This window comes from Anolis sagrei, chromosome 1 (assembly GCF_037176765.1).
Source record: "Anolis sagrei isolate rAnoSag1 chromosome 1, rAnoSag1.mat, whole genome shotgun sequence".
NCBI classification, from domain to species: Eukaryota; Metazoa; Chordata; class Lepidosauria; order Squamata; family Dactyloidae; genus Anolis; species Anolis sagrei.
This window is the reverse complement of record NC_090021.1, coordinates 169,089,539-169,116,818: the sequence shown is the minus strand read 5'-3', so window position 1 is coordinate 169,116,818 and position 27,280 is coordinate 169,089,539. Positions and strand designations below refer to the sequence as shown.

Here is a 27,280-nt window from a genome sequence, read left to right as displayed (position 1 = left end):
GGGAAATGGCAAGGCAGGGCCTTAGTTTCTCTGTGCAACAAGGATCTTCAAAGTATAACATCACAAGGTGAACCATGCAAGGAGTGCCATAGATAGATCTAAAGTAAAGCCAGTAGAAAAAGGAAGAAATAAACTTAAAGTGGGTATGTTGATCTTGTTTCAGAGTTAAGGTAACCCAAAGGACCTCACTTCCCAGATGGTCACGGATACTTAGAGATTCACCGAGGGCACAGAATCTGCCTGGTTTATAAGGCTTTGGTCCCAAATTCAAAGTATGCAAAGGCCCTCAATGTCAAACATTTCATTGTGTGTCTGGAGTTGTGTTGCAAAGTTGTCCGAGATCACCTCATAGCAAGCAATGCCATTATTAGGAACCCCAGAATAAAAGGGTTTAGCTGCAAAAATAAAATAGGATCTGGAAGAGAAAGAAAAGCAAAGAAGAAACAAAACAGTGAGAGTCTAGCTTAGAGCATGAGCATATAGAAAAGTATAGAAGTTGTCCAAATGTATAAAGATATAAAGATTATCTCAAAAAGAAATGAATATGTAAAAGAAAACAATCCTCGTGTAAATGTTTTGTGTGTGTACGGTATGTATTTTAAAAATAAAAATTCAAAAAAAAGAAAAGAAAAGAAGAAGTTGTCCATAGTGGAGATGCAAAGTATCTGAAAACGTTGAAACCTTTGGAAGGGAGACTATTTCCCTTTTTGTTTTATTTTTTAAATAAGTAAAGCATCCTCTACATATTTGAAAGTCACCCTCTTACTTTAAGAACATAATTTGGTCTAAACTGTTTGGTATATTAAAAGTGTATTTTCCAGACATTTGTAAATTGAGTTTACTAATTTTTGATACAAATGGAACTAAAAGATTCTAATCAACACCACATCTGTTAGCAACCCTTTTGGCTTTGTCAGTTTAGTAGAAGTAGACAAAAATATAATAAGAACAGAAGGAATTATCAACAACAATTTGATCTCCTCTTGTCCTTCATAGTGTCAAACTGACATAAGTGCTCTTTCTCATAAAAATAAATTGGAAAACAGTACCAGGACTAGGAATTACAATGCTCTGAAACTATATGTTGGGGTAGGGAATTGTTCGAGGATAAGTGAAGTGTGGATACTAAAAGTTAGGATTGCCCATGCCATTATATTCCCCATTTCTATGAATGGTTGTAAACGTTGGAGGTTAAGAAACATGATGTTAAAAATCAACTAATGTGAATTAAAGTGCTAGAGATAAGTTCTGTGGATACTGTGAACTGCAAAAGATGAACAAATTTGAGCTCGAGCTGAGAAAAAGGTGAATTGTTTGCCCCTGGATGCCACCATCACTTCCTTGAGGACATAGTGTTCCCTTTTGTTGTGTCTTTGGCCAGTTTGAGGAGCAGGCAACCCCATTATGCCCCTCCAGATACTTTAGTAAAAGAAATAAATCTATCTCTTGACTAATTTTCCATAGTTTTGAGCAGACATAACATTCATGTTTCCATAAAAAGAATGAAAAAATGGAAACCAAGACTAGAAGTTGCTATTGTACACAGTCTTGCATAAATGTTCTCCTCTTATCTAGTTTTTACACATTATTTTGGGGCAATAAATCTCTATTTGGAAGATGGCCAGCGATTATGTGGTGCTGTAAGTTGTATTTCAGAAGAGAGGATGTGGCAAAACCACCCCTGAACATTCCTTACCTAAGAAAACCCTGAGAAATTCATGGATTGCCATAAAGCAGCAGGCGCTTTGAAGGCACAAAATCACACATATATGAATATATGTTTTGTCATATGTGTTTTCTCTATTATGGAATCTAATCTATAATCCAGTGTTTCTAAAACTCTGCTCCTCTAGATGCTTTGGATTTCAACTCCCACAATTCAGCTGGTAAACCAACTGGGATTTCTGGGAACTGAAGTCCAAAACACCTGGAAGAGCAGAGTTTGAGAAACACTAATCAGTTTTTTCCAGGCATTCACATATCTAGCTGGGACGGAGGTTTGAGGAAAAATCAGCTGGATCTACACTATCATATAATCTAGATCAGGGGTCCTCAGACTTTGTAAACAGAGGGCCAGGTCACAGTCCATCAAACTGTTGGAGGGCTGAATTATAATTTGAAAAAAACATGAATGAATTCCTATGCACACTGCACATATCTTATTTGTAGTGCAAAAAACAGTAATAACAATACAATAATTAAAATGAAGTACAATTATAACAAATGTAAACTTTTGTTATAATTTACCTGTCCAATTTACCTGTCTGAATGGATTCTCCCCTATGAACCATCAGATCTTCTGGAGGGGCCCTGCTCTCGGTCCCACCACCCTCGCAAACGCGTCTGGTGGGGACGAGGGACAGGGCCTTCTCAGTGGTGGCCCTTCGGCTCTGGAACTCTCTCCCACTGGAGATTAGAACTGCCCATTCTCCTGACTTTTAGAAAGCTGGTGAAAACTTGGCTCTGGGATTTAGCATTCGATAAGTAAGTCAATAACTCTTGGCCACACGGACAAATGGTGATGAATTGTGATTTCATTCTGATGACTTGGCCTTATGTAATTATATGATTGTATTTTTATGAATTTTATGTATTAGTGCATTATGTGATGTGATATTTTAAACTATTGTTTAGGAATCTTTTGTTGTGAACCGGCCTGAGTCCCTCTCTGGAGGTTGTGAAGACCGGTATATAAAAGTTCTAAATAAATAGAATAAATAATAATATTAGTATTTCAGTGGGAAGTGTGGGCCTGCATTTGGCTGATGAGATAGGATTGTTGTTGTTGTTGTTGTTGTTCTGTGCTTTCAAGTGATTTCAGACTTAGGTTGACTCGGAGTGAGGGACGGGTAAATGACCTTGGAGGGCATTCGTTTGAGGACCCCTGATGTAGATTATCAAAACAGATTGATGACACAAGAAATGTGTGCAGTCTAGGGATGAAACCCAACACCACAGTATCTGCTTTGAACTGGGTTATGTTACACTAATAATCTGGATTTCATATGGTAGTGCAGATCCAGCCATTATGCTTCTCCTATCCGTTGCCTGTATTGCTAATTAAAGGGCTCATCCAGGAGTGTTCTCCTGGTGCATTTTAAAAGAGAAGACTTTTCACTTCGTGTTTGCAGCTCCAATACCGTGTAAATAAGCTAGGCAGTGATCCACCCCTCTGCACCCCTAAGGCTCTGTAAGAATAGGAAGCAAAAAGTGCCTGTCTGTAGGCAACCCTGGGAAGTTAAACAAGACTGCCCAGGAATGGAGTCTGTCGCTGCTTGTTGAAAGGTTTTGCCCAGTGTCATTTTCAAAGCAACAAATGCATTCTCTGCAGTGCCATTGTTTTTGTGTTTCACAAAGGGATCTGAGAAGAGAAGGATAAAAGAAAAGCAATACTGAGCCTCTTTGGAAAAGAAGTGCCAGAACAAATGTGTCCCAGGAACACCGTCTTTCTCAACACAGGTGCATCTCTTTGCCCTCAGATGTTAAGAGGGGCCAGATTGAGGCCTAGGTGTGGCCTTGGGCAAGAGAAAGGTGGGCAGGCAGGAAAGAAAGTAAGAAAGTGGGCATAGGCTGCACTTCTGAGAATATATACCTTTGTGGCTCTGCTTTAGGGTAGATTGCAGCCAAAAGATTCAGGTGCAGTTAGGTGTGGTCAAGGAAGCAGCACCTGAAATTCCCGACCTCTTTATTTCATGAGATAGCTCTATGTATGGAGAGTCAGCATGGAATAACGGTTTTCAGCATTGGACAGCACCGGGACTGTGGCGCAGTTGGCTAGGAATCAGCTACATTAAGATCACTACTGACCTAAAGGTCATGAGTTTGAAGCCAGCTCAGATCAGAGTGAGCTTCTGACCAATTTGTGTAGCTTGCTGTCGATCTTTGCAGCCCGAAAGACAGTTGCATCTGTCAAGTAGGAAATTTAGGTACTGCTTATGTGGAGAGGCTAATTTATGACTATATAAAAATTTTCAGCAAGCATGCAAAGAATGAGGAAGTACTTCATCAATGTCACAAATGGACTTTGACACGACAGCTCCCCTGGTGGCCAGAATACCCTCATGAAAAAGCTGTAATGTTAAATAGCCTCTGTGTATCTATATATGTTGGCTGTCTATGGAATTGAATGTTTGCCATGTATATGTACATTGTAATCCACCCTGAGTCCCCTGCGGGGCGAGAAGGGCGGAATATAAATACTGTAAATAAATAAATAAATAAAATGCTGGGAGACCAAGGTTCAAATCACTGCTCAGCCATGGTAAGCCACAGGGAGACCTTGGGCAAGTCACACTCTCAGAAGAAGGCAAACACAAAGCCCCTCTGAACAAATCTTGCTAGAAAATAAAACATGATAGAGTAGCTTTAGGGCTGCCACAAGTCAGAAATGACTTGAAGGCAAGCAACAACAACAACTCTGCAATGAATTCAGGTTTGCATTTTCTTCTCATCCTTAATTCCCCTTTGGCTATAGTAAAATTAATCAAAGTATATTTGACCAAACAATGTTTTGCATAAAATATCATTTGTGTGTGTGTGTGTGTGTTAACTTTCACAGAATTCCTTACATTTTTGTATTGTTTTTGCCGAAAAAAGTGGTTCCTTCATTTCTTGAAGGAAATAAGAAGTTGAGGTGCAGGTTATCTGCAACACCTTCGGGGAACGCGTGCAGGGCTGAAACTATAAATGGTGATGGGGTTTTAAGTGAAGCCTACATCTATTTTTCCCAGTATCATTTTGCATATATATTTATTCAAAATATTTCTGTACTGCTAAACCTCTGCCTCCCAATAGTTGTTCACTGAATATTTAAAACATTAAAATGTAAAATACCATATTTACTCGAGTCTAATGCTCCCTTTTGGGGGGGGGGGTAAATTACATTGCTAAAATTGAAGTGTGCATTAGATTTGATAGCGTGTTAGAATTATTGTTTACTGTATTTGTATACCGCCCTTCTCAGCCCTCAGGCAACTCAGGGCGGTTTACAATGGCAACAATTTGATGCCCCAAAACATTTAAAAACATTAACACATAAAACCATAACAAGAATATTAAAACATAGATCATTTGCGTATCTTAATAAAAAATATTGTCCCATCTCGTTGTCCAGTCGTTCCAATTCCTGTCTTTTACATTGCATTTTCAAACGCTTGCTCAAGCAACCAAGTCTCGACTCTTACCTGAAATGTTAAGAGGTAAGGGGTCAATCTAATGTCCCCAGGAAGGGCATTCCATAACCGAGGGGCCACCACTGAGAAGGTCCTGTCTCTAGTCCCCACCAAACATGTTTGAGACGCAGGTGGGATCGAGAGCAGGGCCTCCCTAAACCTAAACCTGCCTGTGCCATCGGGCAAGAGATCCCAGCTGGGGACAGAGGAGGAAGAGGCAGCGGTGGACATGAAAAGGCTAGTAGAAAGCAGATGATGGCCACAAAAAGGCTGGTGGGAAGGTTAGATGGAGGGACAGGCCTTCCCATAAACCTTTTCATGGTCACCACCACCTCACATGGTATTCGACAGCAAATCCTTTTCTTTTTTAAAATAATGTTTATTGAAATTTCCAATTAATTAACATAAAATGATAAAAATGCACACCTTAAAAATTAATTGCACATTACATTCGATAGTGCATTATACTCAACTAAATACAGGTGTTAATTCAAACAATATAGAACATTTAAAAATGACATAATACTGACTGTATGGTTCCAGTTCTTCTCTTCCTATGCTCGCTTTACCAAGGAGCAAGTTAATTACTGGTGGTATGGGGTCTCTTTCTTTTTTTTCTATTTTTTTTTTACAAATTGCTTAAATGATGTATTTGCTCATAATTTTAAAATCATTAATCTTCTTCTCCCCGACCGGGTTCCCTGATTTAATGTATCTGGGTAGCAACGGCAGGTGTGCTCCCCTCTTCCCTAATCCTTCAGGCGTCCATTTCAACAGAAATTCCTGATAAGCTTTTACATTCTCCAGTTGACTTGAGGAGAGTGATCAAAAGAGGGAAAGGGAGAGGCCATGAATGAATGCAAAATGACACTCTCATCAATCATTAGTCCCAGCGATTCCCAAGGAATAGTAGTAAATCACCATTGAAAGGGGAATTAGTTTGATAAAGTCAGCATTAGTGTCAAATGTGGATGATTTAAAATTTTAGAATCACTCCTGTTTTCTTTGGCTGTCATCTGGGCTATGGTTTGGGTTGCTTGCATATGTTCCATTCTAGTGAAGAATGGAGTGACATGTTCAAGTGAAGCATGTAAAATCTGTAAGAGACTTGGAGAGTCAGCGTTTGCCAACAGCTGCAATTCTGCATCTTGGGAAGCTGCTTAAACCCCACTGACACCAGTAACTGAAAGCAGAATTTTAGCATGAATGCTGTACCAAATTTCCAGCATTCAGTGGCGCAATGGGTTAAACCCTTGTGCTGGCTGCACTGCTGACCAAAAGGTTGGCGGTTCAGATCCGGGGAGCAGGGTGAGCTCCCGTCTGTCAGCTACAGCTTCTCATGCGGGGACATGAGAGAAGCCTCCCACAGGATGGTAAAACATCCAGGTGTCCCCTAGCCAACGTTCTTGCAGATGGAAAATTCTGTCATACCAGAGTGCATTTCCTCTTATGAACCAGCTAGGACTTTAAGATCGTCTAGGGAGGCCCTGCTCTCGATCCTGCCTTCGTCACAAGTACGTCTGGCAGGGATTAGAGACAGGGCCTTCTCAGTGGTGGCCCCTTGGCTATGGAACGCCCTCGCTAGGGATATTAGATTGGCCCCTTCCCTTTTAGCTTTCGAAAGAAGGTCAAGACCTGAGCAAGCGTTTGCAGACACAATATAACAGACATGGAGAAAGAAACCAGAACGATTCGACGACGCTATTGGATAACGCTTTTAACTAGGAGACTCAAATTGATTTATGTTTTTATTGATATTGTTTTACTTGGTTTTATACTTAAATTGACTGTTTTAATTGTATTTTATGTTTTTGATACTGACTGTAAACCGCCCTGAGTCGCCTGCGGGCTGAGAGGGGCGGTATATAAATGTAGTAAATAAATAAATAAATAAACTTGCAGTTTCTCAAGTCACTCCTGACACGAGGAAAAGCATACCTTATACGGAGTCATACAAGCAGCTCTGACTTTTCCTCCCATATGGATTCAGTGGGGTCTACAGATTTTTCCGTGCCACTGCTTCTTAAACTGTGGGTCCTGACCCTAAATGGGCTCCCTTTAGCTCAATGTCGGGGTCACAAAGATTGGCAACAATGAAAAGTTTCCGAATACCACCCATTTAACAAATCTGTTAACAATAATGTGCAATGTTTACAGAGGGCTCTGCAGAAAATGCTTCAGCAATACTTCAGAAAAAGGAAAATCATCTTCTTTAGCAAGTCCTGCAAATGCTACTTTATTATCAATAAATGTTTGATTTTTATATCTGTTTTGTACACTTATATACCTAGGGTCATGTAAAAATGTATCAGATGGAAAGGGTTCACAAGTGAAAAAAGTTTAAGAAGTTCTACTTTATGTGCTTCTTTCAAGGAGTTGTGAAATTTGCTTTTAGGACTACACCTCCTGTAATCAAAGACCTGAATTGTTTGGGACCCGTCTACCTTTGTGACTGCATTTCCTTTGATGAACCTACATGATCCCTTCGATCTTCCGGAGAGGCCCTTCTTGTGCTTTCACCTCCATCGCAAGTGCAACTTGTGGGGAGGAGGGAGAGGGCCTTCTCTGTGGTGGCCCCTCGGCTCTAGAATTCACGCCCCAGAGAAATTAGGCAAGCCCCTACCCTGGCAGTCTTTAGGAAGAGCTTGAAAACTTGGCTGTTCCAGTGTGCCTTCAAGGAATGTTAAACTGAACTATAACCCTTGACCTGACCAAACCTTGCAAAAAGAAATGCCCTCGGAAGCACTTTATTTTCTACCTACTAGTGCAGTTAAACCCTACTTTTGTTCCTCTGATCCCCTGTCCAGATACAATACATTGCCTTCTCACCCAGTGTTTTAAACTTTTTAATCCTTGCCCACTGTGATTTATTTTCTGTGTTTCAATTATTGTGATTTTACATTGCTTGATGTGCTTATTTATGTTGTTTCTTGTATTTTATTTTTTATTTTACTGTCATTGTATGTTGTTTATTTGCATTGCTGTATTGTTGGGCTTGGCCTCATGTAAGCTGCCCCGAGTCCCCTTGTGGAGATGATGGCGGGGTATAAAGATTATTATTATTATTATTATTATTATTATTATTATTATTATTAATCCCCCAATTCTATATGGCTGTTAGTTTTTAGCCCAAAACTAAACTGACATGGCTAAGCTGACATGGAGGTGATTTCACTTGTGGTGGGGCGTATTCAATCTCTGCATAGTTCGGACAGAATCTGGAATAATAAATCTACCGATATCTGACTTCTGTACCCACAGGTGTGAGAGCTGTGGGGCCGTCTTCCACTCCGAATGCAAGGTGAAGGCCGTCCCGTGCCCCAGATGTGTGCGCCGGGAGCTCCAAATGAAGCAGAAGTCTTTCTGGAGGAGGCTGAACATGGATGAGAGCCTGGAAGAGGCTTGCAACATGTTTGAACTGTCCTATCAGAACACATGAATCGAAAGCAGAAGGCTAGCAAACCGGCACTGATCCCTTTCCTAGCTGTGGGATGCATGCTTGCAAAGCCACGTAAGGGGCTGCCAGGGCTGAATTGTTGACTGAAAGAAATGGTCTGATGTTTGCCCTTGGGGCTTTTGAGTAGCTGGGCCAAAGGTATATTTGGTATGTACGAACATTGAAGGCTAAAAGGCCTCTGTGAAGTTGATAAGTGAGCCAACTGGTCTTAAGCCAAATTTAGTTTACTTGAAACATTTCCTACCCTTTTTGCATTTATTGATAGCAGCATCTTATTTGTGTGTAATTATTTATTCTTAAGGATTCCAAATGTAAACAGATTTAGAAATAGAAAAGGTGATGCTGCTGCTGCTTAAAAACCACAGACATAATCTGGAGAAGGTATTGATGAATTGGCATTTGCAGGCCATTTCCAGCTTAGAAAGAGGTTCCTTCTGACAAAAGCCAACTCACATATAGATCCACATTTAGACAAGCATACAAATGTATAGCAATCCTTGCACTCCTTGTAGGCAAATGCTGTTGCTAGTCTTGTATTACACTTCCCAACAACTGGAGAACACTTTTAGCGTTATGCTTGCTCCGCATTTCCATTTCCTAATAAGTCAGTAATTCGCATCGCTGTTATGTCTCACATGTAGCATGATGAAACACCAAAATGGAACTCTTTTGATGCTAAATAATGCGCACAGCTTTTTTCTTCCTTCATGACGGAAGAACGTATTTGGTCTTCTTTTTGCCAGTGTCATACAAGCGGATGAAAGGATCAGTTACATCCTACTGAGGTATTTACAGGCCTGGGGTCTTACTCTTTGCTGCTTTGTTAGTGTTGTTTCTCTCTAAGAGATGCATATACAAAGACCTCACAACCTCTGAGGATACCTGCTATAGATGCAGGCAAAACGTCAGGAGAGAATGCTTCTAAAAATGGCCATACAGCTTGAAAAACTTACAACAACCCATATGCAAAGACTTAGCATATAATATTCTGAGCCACTGCAAAGAACATATGCAACAAAATATTGGGATTCCTTCTAGATTTTCTAGTTTTGGGTTATGAAGCACAGTCTTTGTACTCAGTACAAAATTCTACAATTTAGATGTGGAGGCCTGTGATTGTGAGCGCCACAGCAGTGCCAAGGTATGGTTGGTGATATCATTTCTCCTAAGCCTTAGAATGTGAGTAGAAATGTGCTTCTTACCTTCCACATGTGCTACTAGCAACACGTAAAGACCTGTCCACCTATTTAACTATCTCTAGAATAGATCTAATGAGTTATAGTCCATATATCTGGCACTTAACTTAATTTTTGTTTTTGCTCTGACTGAAAAGAGTCTCATACACTGCTGATCTCTCTCTCAAGTTTTATTGCATCAAATCCATAGGGACAGAAGCTTGTTGCATATAGTCTTTCTATATATTGGGTTTCTACATTGGAACAGAGAAGTCATTAAAAAACAAAGTAGGGAAGTTCCTGTGACAGGGATGGGAATTGTGGGTCCCTCTGAAAGTGGAGGAATATAGCTTTGAGTAGCCCAAGCTAGGAGAGTCAATGGTGAAAATTGTAAGAGGTGAAATCCGCCAACCTCTGTAAAGCTGGATGAGTCCTCCTTGGAGCACCTCACAGGCCAAACAAAGAGAAATAGCAAATGTAATTAAGTGGAAACTAAAAGTATTCACAGTGGAATTCTTGAGCGTCCTTTCCCTTAGGTTTTTTTGCACCCATTTCCAGGATACACTTGGACCTAATGCTAAACGATAAGCGTAACCTTTCATGGGCCTTCCAGACAGGTCCTGTATCCCAGGATCTGATCCCAAGTTTTCTGTTTATCCCAAATTATCTGGCAGTGCGGACTCATATAATCCAGTTTAAAGCAGAAAACCTGGGATCGGATCCTGGGATATAGGGCCTGTCTGGATGGGCCCTTAGTCTCATAAGGCAACAAGGGGCAGTCTGGAAATTTTCAGTGTCATTTTTGACTCACCATAATTTAGCATTATGTTCAAACCCAAACAAACGGAGGGCCCTTCCACAAGCCCTATATCCCAGAATATCAAGGCAGAAATGCCTTGTATCCTGTATCCCAGGATACATTATCTGAGTGTGGATTCAGGTCCCTTCCACACAGACCTATATCCCAGAATATCAAGGCAGAAAATCCCACAATATCTGCTTTGAACTGAGTTATTTGCGTCCATACTTAGATAATATGGGATTTCCTGCCTTGATATTGTGGGATAAAGGGCTGTGTGGAAGGGCCCTGAGTCCATACTCAGATAATATGGGATTTCCTGCCTTGATATTCTGGGATATAGGGCTGTGTGGAAGGGCCTTGGGATTAGTCTTAAGTATGACTGACTAAAACAAATCAAATTTGAACTTTTGACGTCTGGATTGTGTGTTTCACCAAATCACAGTTAATATCAACCATACTGTAGGATTTTGGGTGCAACAGTGTTTAATTGTGTGGTTAATTGACAATGGAAGCAAAATCTTCTAACCACCTATATACTGAAGAGGGGAAAGGCTGGGGGACCGTGCAAGCAAAAGCTGAGAGAGGCTCGTTCCCATAGCAATAGCTTTTTGTTACATCTAAATGCAGGCAAGTCTCTGAGACCCTTGAATAGCCAGTGCACTTGGTATCTATCTCCATATTTTCAGTTGTTCCTCAAGTGTATACAGGTATTGATGCAACCCTTGTTTACACAGTTCCAGGAAGACAGTGTATAGTGATGAAAAACAACATGTATCTGCATGTATTCCCTTTTCGGCTAAGTAGAGTTGCTCTCCACTGTATGCATGGCAGTCTGATCCTCCCAGCGTAGATTGTAATTGTATTTAAGGCAACAAATATATTTAAAATTGATGAGCCTAATGGAATCAAACCTTTAATGTGCCTTGTAGACATGAAGATAAAATACAAACATCTGACTAAAACTAGGATGAGAGACAGCTAATACGTAACAAAGGAAAGGGGCGGGGAAAACATTAAAAATTGCAAATGCAGAAAAACATTCAAGAAAAGGTTGATAGACTGCTTTGTGTTAGACTTCTATTATTCATTCCTGTGTTTGCGTATATGTACCTCCATGAAACTTGTTGCACAACGAATCTGCTTAACATCCAGCCTTATCTAAGCAGCCACAGTTTGCAAGGGGAAAGGTGACTCATTGTAAATGCCATTGACTTATTTAGGAGCTTTGCAAATGTATTCAGATAACACGTGTGATAGTTCGTAATTGTCTCACTGGAAACACTGAATTTGAAAAACTGCCATCATCATAATTGATGATGTGGTAGAAAACACCTGCAGACAAGATATTGATCTGTCATTCATCATGGAAGAAGGAAGTAGCAACCAAGTATGTACGTAATGTTGTACACCTCACATAAAACGTTGGCTCTGAGCAAAGTGTCTCAGGACAGTCTGTGTATTGAGACATACTTGCCAGTGCCAATTGCTGCTCTTTCAAATTCATGGTAATTCAAATGCATCATGCCTTGGCCATGTTGACCCTGATCTGATTGCATTTTGCTCTGGGTCTTCAACGTTTGTATGGGCTACCCAAAGCAAAAGATCAAGCCTCACATTTCATCTCATATGTTGACCTACCAAGTCAGCTTCATCTTGGTAGATACTGAACTGTTGTTGGTGGATTTATCCCTAGGATGTGTCCTGTCCACACCACAGAGAGCGGAATGTGTTCTTCATTAGAATCATAGAATTGGAAGAGACCTCATGGGCCATCCAGTCCAACCCCATTCTGCCAAGAAGCAGGAAAATTGCATTCAAAGCACCCCCGACAGATGGCCATCCAGCCTCTGTTTAAAAGCTTCCAAAGAAGGAGCCTCCACCACACTCCGGGGCAGAGAGTTCCACTGCTGAACGGCTCTCACAGTCAGGAAGTTCTTCCTCATGTTCAGATGGAATCTTCTCTCTTGTAGTTTGAAGCCATTGTTCTACGTCCTAGTCTCCAGGGCAGCTTGCTCCCTCCTCCCTATGACTTCCTCTCATATATTTATACATGGCTATCATGTCTCCTCTCAGCCTTCTCTTCTTCAGGCTAAACATGCCCAGCTCTTTAAGCTGCTTCTCATAGGGCTTGTTCTCCAGACCCTTGAGCATTTTAGTTGCCCTCCTCTGGACACATTCCAGCTTGTCAATATCTCTTTTCAATTGTGGTGCCCAGAATTAGACACAATATTCCAGGTGTGGTCTAACCACGGTATCGGTATCAGACCACAGTTTAGTATGGTGTACTTCCTAACCTTTTAATCTTTAGGGTAGTCACTATCTCATCTGTTGCAATGGCTGTGACGGAGGGAGAGGGTATTGGATTGAGTAATACTTGCAAACATCATATTTCTAAAAAGCATGGTACACACCTACTGTTTCTCATTTCCTGAACTGGTAGTAGGAAATATCCCCTCCCCCCAATGGAAAAAAACATTCTAATTCTGAATCAAACTGGGCCAGAAACAGATTTAGTTCTAGATGAATTTCTGCATGAGAAGAAGAAGGAAAAAGCACCACACCTTGCCAAGTTGCATTAGCATAATTGAGCTCCTGTTGACATTAATAACCATAAAGGGAGGCAGTTATGAAACAATATTAGTTGTTTACACATTTCAGACTAATCACAGGCATCTGTTATAGCAGAGGTTTTCATCTGGACGTTAAGAAAACACCTTTTAAAGAACTCTTTCCAACATTTCAAAAACCTATCCATCATTTGGAAGTGCCAGTCTACCCACAATTAAACAGATGATTCTGCAGCCAAATGTAAACCACTGTACTCTGAAAATTAAGCAAGGCAGTGGATATCTCCCAGGCCCCTTCCACACAGCTGAATAAAATCCCACATTATCTGTTTTGAACTGGAATATATGGTAGTGCGGACTCAGATAACCCAGTTCAAAGCAGATACTGTGGGATTTTCTGCTTTGATATTCTGGGGTATAGGGCTGTGTGGAAGGGCCCCCAGTTATGTATTTATTGCTTTATCATTACTTCAGTCGCCTCTGACTCTTCGTGACCTCATGGACCATCCCATGCTAGAGCTCCCTGTCGGCCGTCACCACCCCCAACTCCTTCAGAGTCAAGCCAGTCGATTCAAGGATCCCATCCATCCATCTTGCCCTTGGTCGGCCCCTCTTCCTTTTTCCTTCTATTTTCCCCAGCATCATTGTCTTCTCTAAGCTTTCCTGTCTTCTCATTATGTGGCCAAACTACTTCATCTTTCCCTCTAATATCCTTCCTTCCAATGTACTATTCAGATATTTAGTGTCTCAACTTAGTGTACAGACAGTAGTGCTATCCTGATTTAAGTCGAGAAAAATATTTGCAAGGCTTTGACTTACTTCAGTAGAAAATCAAAAGTAACAACTTTGTCTCATTGTTGTCAATTCTTAAAAGAGAAATTTTCAAGCCCACCCTCCACGGTAATATTAATTAAATGAGTTTGCATTCTAATTCTACTGCCACCACGCTTTTGCTGGAAGCAGCATGAAATTGACATCTTTTGCTTCCTTTAATTAAAAAAATTAAAGACAAAATTAAAGACATCAAATAGGAGAATAAGCATTTTCTGATGAATATGTTTGAGGTTGCTACTGGGCATCAGGGCTCTCACTGTAGCTTTCTACCTTTTCATGTCTTTGATGTCATATCCTGCCTCGTATAAATCCGAGTGGCAGGAATTCAAATTTGGGGCAATTTAAGAATTATACTGGATGCAGCATTTTTTGGTGGAAGCTTCTTATCTGGCCACATTCTGTGGCCGTTAAACAGAAATAGCAGTTGTAAATGCATGTATTTACATGCATTGTTCGATAGATGGATAGATATTATATATAAACAGGCATGTATCAAAATATTTTTAAAGGCAGGAACCACATTTAAAATGAAATAGTAAAAACTGGAGGAACTTTTTCCTTTTTCCCTTTTTGTGTCCTCATCAGTCTTTCTGAGAGAATTTTTAGTTCACAGTTGATGAGGAGATGCTGACAAGGCAGTTTTCCTGACAATTATTAACATGTCTTGTTAACCTGCTAAAAGCAGGTCCCTTTCTTGTTCCTTTCACCAAAATAAATTAGTGTGCCTGTTCTACACGAGAGCAAGAATAATTTGTTTGGAGAATTTCATATGTGATTTTATTTAATGCCCGAATATCCTCCATTCTGAACCATAAGCCAACTTGTTCTTCAAATGGAAAAACAGAATTGAGGGTAGAGCCAGGTAAATCTTCCCCGCATTTATTTTCTTTGCGGATGAAGACAAGCATCCAAAACAATGTAAATATGTGACTTGGGATTCTGCAGTCTAAGAAGAAAAATGCTATGACTTGGTTCTGGGAATGTAATTTCATGCCTTTTTTTTGTTCTCAAATTTGACAGCCTATGTAGAAAGCACGTTTCACTGTGGATTGTTGTTTGCTTTCTGGTTTCCTCCTATGGTTTTCTTAATTCCTCAGTACAGTGTTCACTGCTGTTATCCTCCCTCCTTTTGAGCCTCTTGACTCAGAGCCTGATCCTTTGAAAAGTACCTTGGAGTAACCTTCCGGATATACAGTACTTCCAATTAAGCAGCACAGGATCAATCAGCTTAGTTGGCCAGTGCTATATGTCAATAGGCAAGTAGGGAGAACATCCTTGGAGAACAACTCCTAATGCAGCTTCTTACTTGGATAGGCTCTGCATACAACATGCTAGAACAGTGTTCTCATCCTGTGGGTCCCCAGGTGTTTTGGCCTACAACTCCTAGAAATCCCAGTTTAGCAGCTGTTCGGATTTCTAGGAGTTGAAGGCCAAAACATCTGGGGACCCACAAGTTGAGAATCACTGGGCTAAAAGCACTTGCCAAGTTGCGCCTGTGCTTTTCACTTTCATGTATTAACCTTTTAAAATAAATAAAGGTAAAACAAAATATGGGTCCTTGACAAATACTTTGTTACTGTAGGTTGCAGTTGTTTTTTCCTCTGCAGACTTGGTTAGGACTTGAGCATGTCTTTAAGTGTGTGGTGATAGATCACTCATCTCAATCAGAGTTTGAAGCATTGTGCTAGAAGGGCTCCACTGGCTGCCAGTCCACTTCCAAACTCAATTCAAAGTGCTGGTTTTGACCTATAAACCCCTATATGGTTCTGGCCCAGCTTACTTGTCCGAACACATCTCTCTCTAAATCCCGCCTCACAGTTTAAGATCATCCAGGGAGGCCATGCTCTCACTCCAGTCAGTGTCACAAATACGTCTCGTGGGGATGAGAGACAGGGCCTTCTCGGTTGTAGCCTCCTGCCTGTGGAACTAGCTTCCCAACGAGGTAAGATCAGCTTCGTCCCTCCTGTCTTTTAGGAAGAAATTGAAGTCGTGGTTCTGGGACCAGGCTTTGGACTGCAGGCATAAATAGCGCTTTGGATATGGAATTCGACTGGAATGGTGATATGGCTGTTAATTCTGTTTTATTGTTTTAATTAATGTTCTATTTATTGTTTTTAATTGTTATTATATTGCTGTTATATGTAGTGGCATCAAATTGTTGCCAAATATAAGCCGTCCTGAGTCCCCCTTCGGGGGTTGAGAAGGGCGGGGTAAAAATACTGGAAATAAATAAATAAAATATGGGTCATCAGGTCTAAACACATGCTCAGTGCAAGATCCCCAGCTAAAGCATCCCCAGCAGGCAGCTGTCCAGCCTCTTTCTGGAGACCCCACCGACTCTCTAGGCAATTGGTTCCATTGCTGTGTCTCTCTTACTGTCAAGAGGTCCCTTTTGCCACCCCCCTGTAACTTTAAGCTATTAGATCTGGTTCTGCTCTTTGGGCCAGCAGAGGCCTGCCTCCTCTTCACTGTGGCAGCCCTTGAGATATTTAAAGAGAGCAGTCCAGCCAGTCTTCTCTTCACCGAGCCAAACATGCCCAGCTCCTTCAATCTCCCCTCATGTGTTTTGTTCTTCATAGCTCTTGTCATCTTCATTCCCTTTCTCTGAACTTGCTCCAACTTGTCTATGTCATTCTTAAAATAAGGCACCCAGAACTGAATGCGGCACTCCAGATGAGTCCTGGCCAATTTGCGAATAGAAAATTCAGGAGAATAGTGTTAGAAGGCATCTCTTCATTATACAACTGGACTGTGGCCATAGGCACCCAAAGCAAATTTGAACTCAACTTGTTTCTGAATAAATAGGAAGAGGGTAACTTTGAACGTCAAGCTAAAATGAGTCTCGAAGAAATCTTGCTGAAATAAATTCTGTTGTGCACATAGCTTGAAAATAACGTGTTTACACATGACCAGTGTTGTTGAACACTTGCCAGACACTGATGAAAGTGGGCAGAAATGGACAGGTATGTGCCTACTCTAACAGCGCATGCACTAACATTGAAAGGATCGGACAGGTTTGGACTCCTTCAGGCTAACTGATTCAGGCTGAAATTGGGATGAAACTGAAGCTATATTGCATGGCCCCTACAGATTTCCTAAAACATCATGGAAATATTTCCATCTTGTACCACATCAGGCCAACTATTTCTGTAGTGCCTCTACTAACCAGCAGTGGAACAAGGTCTTCTCTTGTTCTATTTGGGAATCCTGGATTCGAATCTGCGATCGCTTGCATGCAAACGTATGCTCCAGCAGAGTTTGTTGCTGACCTGTAGTACTTATTACTTAGGTGATCACTTGTAGACTGAGGATGGTGGTTGCTGTGGAGCCCCTTTCTTGTTCTTTCGCAGTGAGAACATCGGTTACCATGTGGAAGGCAGTCCTGGTCAGGATTGGCTTGACACGCCTTCCTCTTGACACGTTTCTCCCTTTCGCCCTCCATTTGTGCCTCTTCAAATTCTGGAGCACTGCTGATCACAGCTGACTTCCAGTTATAGCACTCAAGGGCCAGGGCTTCCCAGTGCTCGATGTTCGGTGTGGAAGATACCATAGTTAAATGGAAGCATACCTAATTTAAATTTAAATACCGGACCCATTTCAGTCTTGTGGTCTTCTGATTTAAAGGCTCTTGGATAGGAAAATATGTTGACTTAGAAACATGAGATTTAGGAAAATTCCTAAATCTTTGGAGATAAAGTTTAGATGGACCAGTAATTGAATACAGTATGGCAGATTTGTATGGAATCCCAGGAAAACATCTGTCTTCTTTCACTATTGTTCACAAAGATTACTATTTCATACCCAGCTATTAAGATGGTATGGACACATTCTTTTAATATCCCGAAGACAGAACTTTTAAAGGGTGCATTCCTTGACAGATTTCTTAAACAGCCAGTCCAACAGGAATGGTCAGAGTGAGGAAATGAAGAGAAAATATATTCTTGAGTGTGTGCAATAACAAACACAACAAGGTGAAGTCATTTGCCATTATGGTCTGGGATCATCACTCACCTGTCATTTTTGTATACCATTTTGTTAAACCAATGTAAATGTTTACATAGATCCACAAAATACTTGAGATCTTATCCATTAGTTGGTTTAGTAAAAGGAGTCTGGAGAACTTGTGTGTACTTAGTACTAAGGAAAGTTACTCCTCTTTGGGTTATAACCCATAAAGCCAACCAAGACAGGAATCAAAGTCACTTAATCTTAGTACCCTATGCTATGCATATGGATTGCTGTAACATTGACTTGATAGACTATCTTTAATATCCTTCACAGGAATTGAATTTAATGTGTAAAAGCAGTTTACTTGCTGAAAAATCATCATCGTGGTTGATCACTTGTGGCTGAGCATGATTGTCTTCCAGAGGCAGAGTCTTGGTGGTGGATCCATAAATGACTGCAAGAACCTTTTCTAGATCCACATAGTCTTTCACATTGAGGACAGAGGTTTCCAGATGGAAGGCAATCATAATGAGGGTTTGCTTGACGCACCTTCTATTCACGCCTCTTCAAAAGCTCTAGCACTGTTGGCAACAGCTGACCTCCAGTTACAACACTCAAGGGCCAGGGACTCCCAGTTCTTGGAATATCACATTTCTTTAGGTTATCTTTAAATCCATCTGTAAATCTCTTTTGCTGTCCATCGACATTCTGTTTTCCATTCTTCAGTAAAGTAAAGAGTAAAGTAAATGCTTTGAGAGTAATAGCTTGAGAGTAAAGTAACTGCTTTGGGAGACAGCGATTGCGCATTCGGGCAACATGGCTGGTCCAGCGAAGTTGATGGCAGAGAATCAATATTGACAGTATAAAATAGGATACATTCTCACTAAGACAGTGCTGGTTATATATCCTTTATATATACCCTTATATCCTTTAATATGATAGAAATACTTGATTAGTCCATTTTGTCCTTGATCATGACTGTTTGCAACTGGAAAAATAAACCACTGTTAAATCTACTCTGGAAACTTTGGCACAAGAAGGAGCTATATTGGAAATTTTACCTATTCAGTATTTTGAACATTGATTAGAACTGTTCATCAGTTGCTTTAGTAATATTCAACGTAATACAGAACCTTGAATATGTGCATTGCTGTCTCAATTCAGTTTCTGCCTGTGCTCTTTAGTCATTTTTACCTACAAATCTGGAAAATTTAGCCTTCACTCCCAGGTTTTGTATGAGGGAAATATTATTCCTCATCAACCATCGTGTTCTAGCTGCTAGTTTAAATCTGACAATAAACCAGATTATTTGACAGGATTGTTAAGTTTTGTTAGTTGTACTTTGTCACGTGTGTCAAACATATTTTTAAACGCAGCAGTGGATACAGTATCTTTAATTTATTCATACATGTATTGCTTTGTTCAACTGTATCTTTACTTACTCAATTACTCAATGTGCTCCACTTGTCAATAATATCAATGATACATGTTATTTGTGCCACTCATGTTCTTATGAATCTGGGTATGGATCTGTTTACAGTGCAATCTTGTATGTCCCATTAAGTTTAGTGGCTCTTAGGTAAGTGTGTAAAAATAACAGCTTAAGTTATCCATGATCTTAGCTGATGGCTACCAGTCTTTGTTGAATAAAAGACAACACTCAACAAACAGCATAATAAAAGCTTGTCATCTCCAGAATATTCTTGACTGAGACGCTGGTTCCTGTACTTATGGGTGGATTAATGTGGTATGGTTTCCTATTGAAATCAATGGGATTTCAATGAGCTTCATGTGGTAAGTGATCTAAATGTTGACTTATGTCAGTGAGGACTCTGAGACACAGTTATCCATCCAACTCTATTAAGTCCCCATATAATCTTTCAGAGCCAATGTGATTCCGTGGTTTCAGTGCTGGATATGGAAGGATACTGGGAGAGCAGGGTTTGACTGCTTATTCGCCCAATATAAAAACACTAGACAAGTCAAATTCTGTTGGTCTCATGGGAAGGCAAAGGCCAACCATGTCTGAACATATGAGGGTTGAATGAAAAGTAACTTGGGTTGGATGGAAATATTTTAATAAATCAAACACAGAAATAATCCTTAGAACGTGCTCTTTAACTACCACTATTCACTTTTCCACATAATCACCAGACAAATGGATACATTTCTGCCAACGATAAATAAGTTTCCTAAAGCCGTCAAGGAAGAAGTCGACACTCTGTTTCTGCACCCATCGTGCACAGATCTTCTGATAGCCAAGCAAAGCAAGAATGTGGCCCACATGTTCTTGTGAAATGCCTATTATGCTTGAAATTTCTCTCTGAGAGATATGACGATGGTCCTGAATCATCTGTCAACCTTTTGCTTGTGAAACTCGGTGGTTGCTGTCACAGGATGTCCAACTCTGTGTTTGTCATGCAAGTCAGATTTTTCCACCTCAACATCTTTAAACTTACTTGCCCAACAGTACTAACATCAACACAATCACCATAAACAGCTTGCATTCTCTGATGAATCTCCTTTGGGGTGACACCTTCTGCTGCCAAGAATTCAATGACTGAGCGTTGCTTAAATCGCATTGACCCATCGTCTGTGCAGGATTCCATACTTTGCACTTTAACAACTCAACCGTTCAATGCCAAGGCTTCCCGCCGAAATGGAACTGTAGAGGAGTGTCTACTGAACAAGCCAGTACCTGCCACATCCCAGTACTGCCATCTGTTGAGGTGGAGGCATTACTTTTCATTCAATCCTTGTATGATAGGTTTGCCTCAGGGTCACAATGAAATGACTTGAAGACATACAACAGCAGCAGCAATCTTTCACAGTAGGTCACCTTCCCCAGGAAAATGGTAATGCGAATGCAGTCTTAACGCTTGTTCTGAATCCATGTGGCCTACATTGTTAAAATGCACACTTTGTGCCAGCGCTGAATCTATACAGAAAGCAATTCTGAAACTAAAATAACATTTCTGCCCTTCAAATTTTGTTTTAAAAATATTGCAAGTGGCCAATATGTACACGGGGAGATAGAGAAATGCTGGACTTCAGCTAACTGCGTTTATGCCAAGGAAAACCATTTTCCAGGATTTCCCTCTATGGCAGTGGTTCCCAACCTGGGGTCCCCAGATGTTTTTGGCCTACAACTCCCAGAAATCCCAGCCAGTTTACCAGCTGTTAGGCTTTCTGGGAGATGAAGGCCAAAAACATCTGGGGACCCCAGGTTGAGAACCACTGCTCTATGGCCTATTACCCATCACAACAGAGCAGAGAGGGGACCTCTCTTGACTATAGGGCATCTGGTGCATCCATAAAACACCACTGAATCTGTATTTGCAGCAAGAACATCCATCTGGTGATGAATCAGCTCTGGTGTGGTGGCTTCACCAAGCCTTCGTCCATAAAGGGAGACAGTGCTTCATGCCTCCAAAGAAAAGCATCAGGGTGAGAATGAAACCCAGCTGTCTTCATCAATTAGCCAGAGAGAAGTCAATGGGTCCACTGCTTGCTTCCCCCTTTCCTTGCCAGTCCTTTTTCCTTTTGTTTCATGCCCACAAGGTTAAGGACCATGTGCTCTAGGCAGTTAGAGAATTTCATGTTATAAAGCGATGGTTGATGGTGAGTCCTGCACACTCTCCTCTGAGCCATCACTTGAATCTGAGGAAGGCATGGGTTCATAGACCTCTGGATATTTCACTTGGAGGATTATTAGGTGGAGAATGGCCAAATGGCCGAGAGGAGAGAGCAGCGAGCCCTGAAATCACTGCTTAAGGAGTTTGTTCCTATGCAACCCAAGCTGGTACGTGGCACAGTCTAAAATTCCTACCACCTGATGGGTGTTGATTGACCCTACTGTGAAAGGAAGTCCTGGTTTTGTTCTGGTTCCTAATAAAAATCCCATTACAATTGGCATTAAATGAATCCATTGTTTGCAGCAGCTGAAGTTTTTCAAAGGCTTAAAGGATTTGCCAACTGCCCGATTTTGCACTGATAGACAGAGAAATAGGCATTTCATCCTGCTCTGCAGGCTTTTGTAAGTTTGTGCAGTTTTACAACGGCATTAGCCACCAAAATTGCCCTATTTCCCTGTTTCTCCCCCAAAGAAGCAAATGTTTGACACAGCCATGAAACTACCAGTCATTGATTTTGTGACTTCATACCATGTGAGTAAAGCAGTTGCCTAGAACTATGCCTATTGATCTCGAAAACACTCCTGACATAACCTTCACCTGAAAACCCAGGCAGGATTGCCTCTTGTTTTTCCCCATCACTTTTCCCGGTAATGCTTTTAGTCAGAAATGACTCTTGGGTCCACGAATTGCAACACTTGAACCTTTCCAGAAGCCCTCCACAGCCACCTCAAATCCAAATTTGGGACGGTTTATCTTCAGCCCCAACATGATTCTAAATATCTGCAAAACACAACAGCCTTGTGACCCCCACATACCTAAAAACTGCTGAAAAATCATTGGGGGGGGGGGTGTCAGAAAATTAGCCAAATATGGAAGTGATGCAAGTCATTTCTAGCCACAAAGGGGGCACCAATGTAGCCCTCTGATACAGGATAAGGCTGTCCTTGGTTAAAAGTCTAAAAGTCAGGCTGGTACCTCATCTCAACACAAAATAATTTCCTTATGGATGACCTGGCAAAAAAAAAATCCAAAGCGTCTTAAGGCAGAATCCCTTTTACACAAATATGATCACACAATTGGGAGGGCAAAGTCTATTTCTAACTTGCAAGCGGAGTCAATGGAGCAATCGAAGACAGCATAAAATTTGGACGCATAGATTTTCATAAATAATGATGAGGAAAATCAGTATCTGCAGAGTTGGATACCGGAATTATCTCAAAGATCTCTACTGATTCAGGTTTTTTTGTTTTTTTTTAATTCGGGCAGCCTTTCTAATGAGGAGCTTCTAAATAGCTTTAGAGCAGTGTTTCTCAACCTGAGGATTGGGACTCCTGGGGTGTTGTGAGGGGGTGTCAGAGGGGTCGCCAAAGACCATTAGAAAGCACATTATTTTCTGTTGGTCATGGGGGTTCTGTGTGGGAAGTTTGGCCCAATTCTTTCATTGGTGAGGTTCAGAATGCTCTGTAGGTGAACTATAAATCCCAGCAGCTACAACTCCAAAACGTCAAGGTCTATTTCCTCCAAACTCCACCAGTGTTCAAATTTGGGCATATTGAGTATCCGTACTAAGTTTGGTCCAGATCCATTATTGTTTGAGTCCACAGTGCTCTCTGGATGTAGGTGAACTACAACTCCAAAACTCACGGTCAATGCCCACCAAACTCTTCCAGTATTTTCTGTTGCTCATTGGAGTTCTGAGTGCCTGGTATGGTTCAATTCCGTTGTTTGTGGAGTTCAGAATGCTCTTTGAGTGTAGGTGAACTATAAATCCCAGCAACTACAACTCCCAAATGACAAATCAATCACACACACACACACCACCAACTCCACCAGTATTCAAATTTGGGCATATTGGGTATTTGTGCCAAATTTGGACCAGTGAATATAAATACATCCTGCATATCAGATATTTACATTACGATTCATAACATCAGCAAAATTATAGTTATGAAGTAGCAACAAAAAGAATTTTATGGTTGGGGGTCACCACAACATGAGGAACTGTATTAAGGGCTCACGGCATTTGGAAGGTTGAGAACCACTGCTTTAGGTTCTCCATGCTCAAAACAAAGAGTTATAGACCACTTCCTCAAAGGTGCTGGCCAAATCCAGTTTTTACTTGTTTTTAGGGAGATGGTTACTGTTAAGCATTCAGGCCAGTGTTCTAAGATGTAAATGTGCTATTTAACAGTTTAATTGCACTATAATTTAGTGGCAAGCAAATGGTTGCAACTAGATTAGAATGTTCTCCCACTAGAAATAGAAGTGGAAATCATTCCTCCACTTCCACCGTCTTTCACATTCCATACCAAAGGTAGCATTGAGAGAATGACATTTCGATGAAGAAAACGAGGTGTAATACAAGGAAACACGTTAATGTTTGACTAAAGGACAATGAGTCATGCGTGATAGCAACGTACTGTTGTTACCTGCATGTTTGTTTGACCCAGACAGCTTTTTCTATTGCAACACTTCATGTCTCCTCTCCCATTCCCCGATCATAATGATTTGGCTTGGAACAAAAACTCGAAGCAAGCATTAGTGGTGCCAATTAGAATTTCTTCGTAGCATCTATAATTAAGTTAGGGGATTCATTATGCTGCCACAAACAAAAAACACATTATAATGGCTTCTAACTTCGAACAGCTTTTAAAAAGGACTAGACAATTCACGGAAGAGAATTCTATCAGGGATGATTAGCTATGATAGCTCATCAAAGATTATTAGTGGTGAAAGTAGGTTGGCTTCATGTCCTGCTTACAAGGCTGCAAGGTCAGGAAAAAAAAGAGAATTATAACTTCTAAGTGAATCCATCAGGACAATTCTATGGGCTTATCAGACATTTTGATAATAACAGGTGAGCTCTAGGCATGGTTGCCTCTTCAAATAGACATGATATTCAGCCTACGTTGTCTCTTCTCCTTTCTTAGGACATCATGCTTTAGAGAAGCTACTTCCTGATATGCCTACCACTGGAAATCAATTACAATGAACCAGACCTGTAGATGGCTCTAGGACACTTCCATAAATGGACGGGTTTTGCACTTGGTGAACCAAATGAGGAGCACAGTAGTGGATATTACTCATACCAGTTGGCTGGCATTTGGTTAGTGACGTATTCAAACATAAGTCGCGCTATGCAGGAAGGGCACATTATCAACATACTGCAATGGATATATTTTGCTGACAGAGGTAGAAGTGGAGTTGCACAGACAGTAGTGTTTCACGTTGCACTTGCACCCTGCGATTATACAAAGTGTGTTGCAGGTGTGTATGGCATGGTGTGCACTGCACAACAACCCATTATTGACCTGACAATGACACTCTGTATTGAAGTTACAGAATGCTGGCATAGTATTATGCTATGCTAAGGAGCTGTTGGATTGCAGCCTAGGTGCGCATCTGTACTTGAATTGACTTGCATGTCCCATCTGTATCTGAAACAATATCTCTTGATTAACATAACTCAAAAAAATTTGCACGAGTCATATTGCAAACATTCAGTTAACACGGTATCTCAATGTCAAATATGCCTGTAATGTTACTTCAATGATCAGTACTTGAGGCCTTCTTAGTTCCAAAGGAGAATTTATATTACAGCTTTGGAAAGACTAATATCTGGCCTCAGAATGGATGGAAGATCAGACTGCACTTCTGTTGGCTATTGAGGGCATCTTTGCAGACTTCAGTGTGTGGACGCATCTCTGAAAATCTGCTCAGTACATAGAGGAATGTTTGCTTAAGATATGAGCTAACAGATACCACCACCAGCACCACAACAACAACAACATCGAACTGCAAAGACTCTGCCACAAATCAGTAAAGGAGGTCCCAGTGGTGATCGGCACACTGGGTGCAGTGCCTAAAGACCTTGGCCTGCACTTAAACACAATCAGCGCTGACAAAATTACCATCTGCCAGCTGCAGAAGGCCACCTTACTGGGATCTGCATGCATTATTTGCCGATACATCACACAGTCCTAGACATTTGGGAAGTGTCCGACATGTGATCCAATTCAACAGCCAGCAGAGTGTCTGCTGTGGACTCATCTTGTTGTGTTTCAAATAATAATAATAATAATTTATTTATGCCCCGCCACCATCTCTCCAAGGGGACTCGGGTCGGCTTACATGAGGCCAAGCCCAACAACACATCAGTAAACAACAAAACAGCAAACAAATAAAACAGTACAATTAATATAACTCACATAGAAGCAATAACACACAAAATTTAAAACCTTATGGCCGGGCCAGATGTAATAGATTAAATCTTTTAAAACAAACACTGGGCGTGAACAGAGGTAGGATGTATCTAAGCAGGAGGGTTTTAAAGGATAATGTAGGGAGACCAACCCAAGCTGTTATAACATATACTCAGTTAAAACGTATTAAATAAAACATGATTGTATCAGGTTTTTTTTTTAAACAGGAAAGGGATAATAATAAATAAAACTTTGTTTATACTCTGCCCTCTTTCCCCGAGAGGACTCAGGGCAGATAGGATCCTTTTGGACAAGTGCTCAGGGTTGGAGAAACAACGAAATTAGTCCTTTTTTTGCTCATATTTGAAATTGCTGGCGAAATGTCTATAGGTTTCATTACAGATGGAGGTCTGTGGGAAGGAAAGACATTTGAAAAATGCCCTTGTCCAACATTACACCAGAAGTGGGGAAAGTATGGCCTAACACAGACAGGAGATATAAAAAATATGGCAAAAGTAACTCGCTATCTCTGGGAGGCTTTCAGTAAAATTTTTAGACAGTAAACAAATGGAAATGTTATGATTCCTAGTCTTTGCCACCTGTCCATCCTTGAACTCTACAGATGTTAGCAAGTCTCATAGCAATCTTGCCACATCTGGTCAGGTCAGGCGAGATCATTAATGTGAATCAGGCACACATAAAAAGCCAAAGGATGCCATATTGTTCACATTTGCCAAACTAATGCCCAAAGCTTTATGATCAGTCTATTACCAAGAGGTTACTGATTAGGCCTAGCCATATCAAGGAACAACATAACCTTTTATATAATTTAGATGTGTATCTTTGTCCAGTGCATACATAATCTAGGGGAAGCTTACCACAGAATCATCCGGAAGACATAGAATAATCTTAGAGAAATTATTTCGCCTCTGTTGCAAGTAAGTGAAACCACTGGTACCCAAGAAACAGGGATCCTACACATCCATGTAAAGTTGTGCAACATGAAGTAATATTTAGCCATATCAGTGGGATTTCAAACAGGAGTTTCATACCTAGATGTTGTGCAAGTTAACAATTTCAACACCAGTTTCCAAATAGGCCCTGTGTTGTGGCCATGTTCACATTGAACTAGCATCCATTGCAAGCCATGGTTTGATCCAATACCTGTAGACTTCCGAGTGGCTGAGGAATTGAAACCTAGCAGTTCAAACACTGTCACGTGCAAACAAGGTGTGGGCATGTGCTCGAGGCATATTTACACTACAGATTTGAATTATTTCAACAGTGATTACCTCCAAGGAATTGATGGGTTTTTAAACCACTATGGTCAGAAGAGAACTAGGAAATAGTATCTTTATCATTGAACAACAATGTCTACGATTTGGCAGGAAGAGAAGATATATCATAGCGATGTAAAACTAGGACATGTTTACTACGGGTGTGCCTTCGGAATACAGGAGGTGAAAATAATTGGCACTGGAAGGGCCAG

The 27,280-nt window shown here is 40.8% G+C and overlaps 1 protein-coding gene across 2 annotated transcripts in view; it reads left to right on the top strand.

Annotated features, from left to right (window-relative positions):
* PLEKHM3 (pleckstrin homology domain containing M3) overlaps window positions 1-19,654 on the top strand; it is a 124,774-nt gene extending 105,120 nt beyond the window's left edge. For both annotated transcript variants that reach the window (XM_060782613.2, XM_067470228.1), the window contains exon 8: window positions 8,433-19,654. In XM_060782613.2, coding sequence (XP_060638596.2) covers window positions 8,433-8,610 — 178 coding nt within the window. In that variant the 3' untranslated portion in view covers window positions 8,611-19,654. The remainder of the gene's footprint in view (window positions 1-8,432) is intronic.
* The last annotated feature ends 7,626 nt before the right edge of the window (window positions 19,655-27,280 follow it).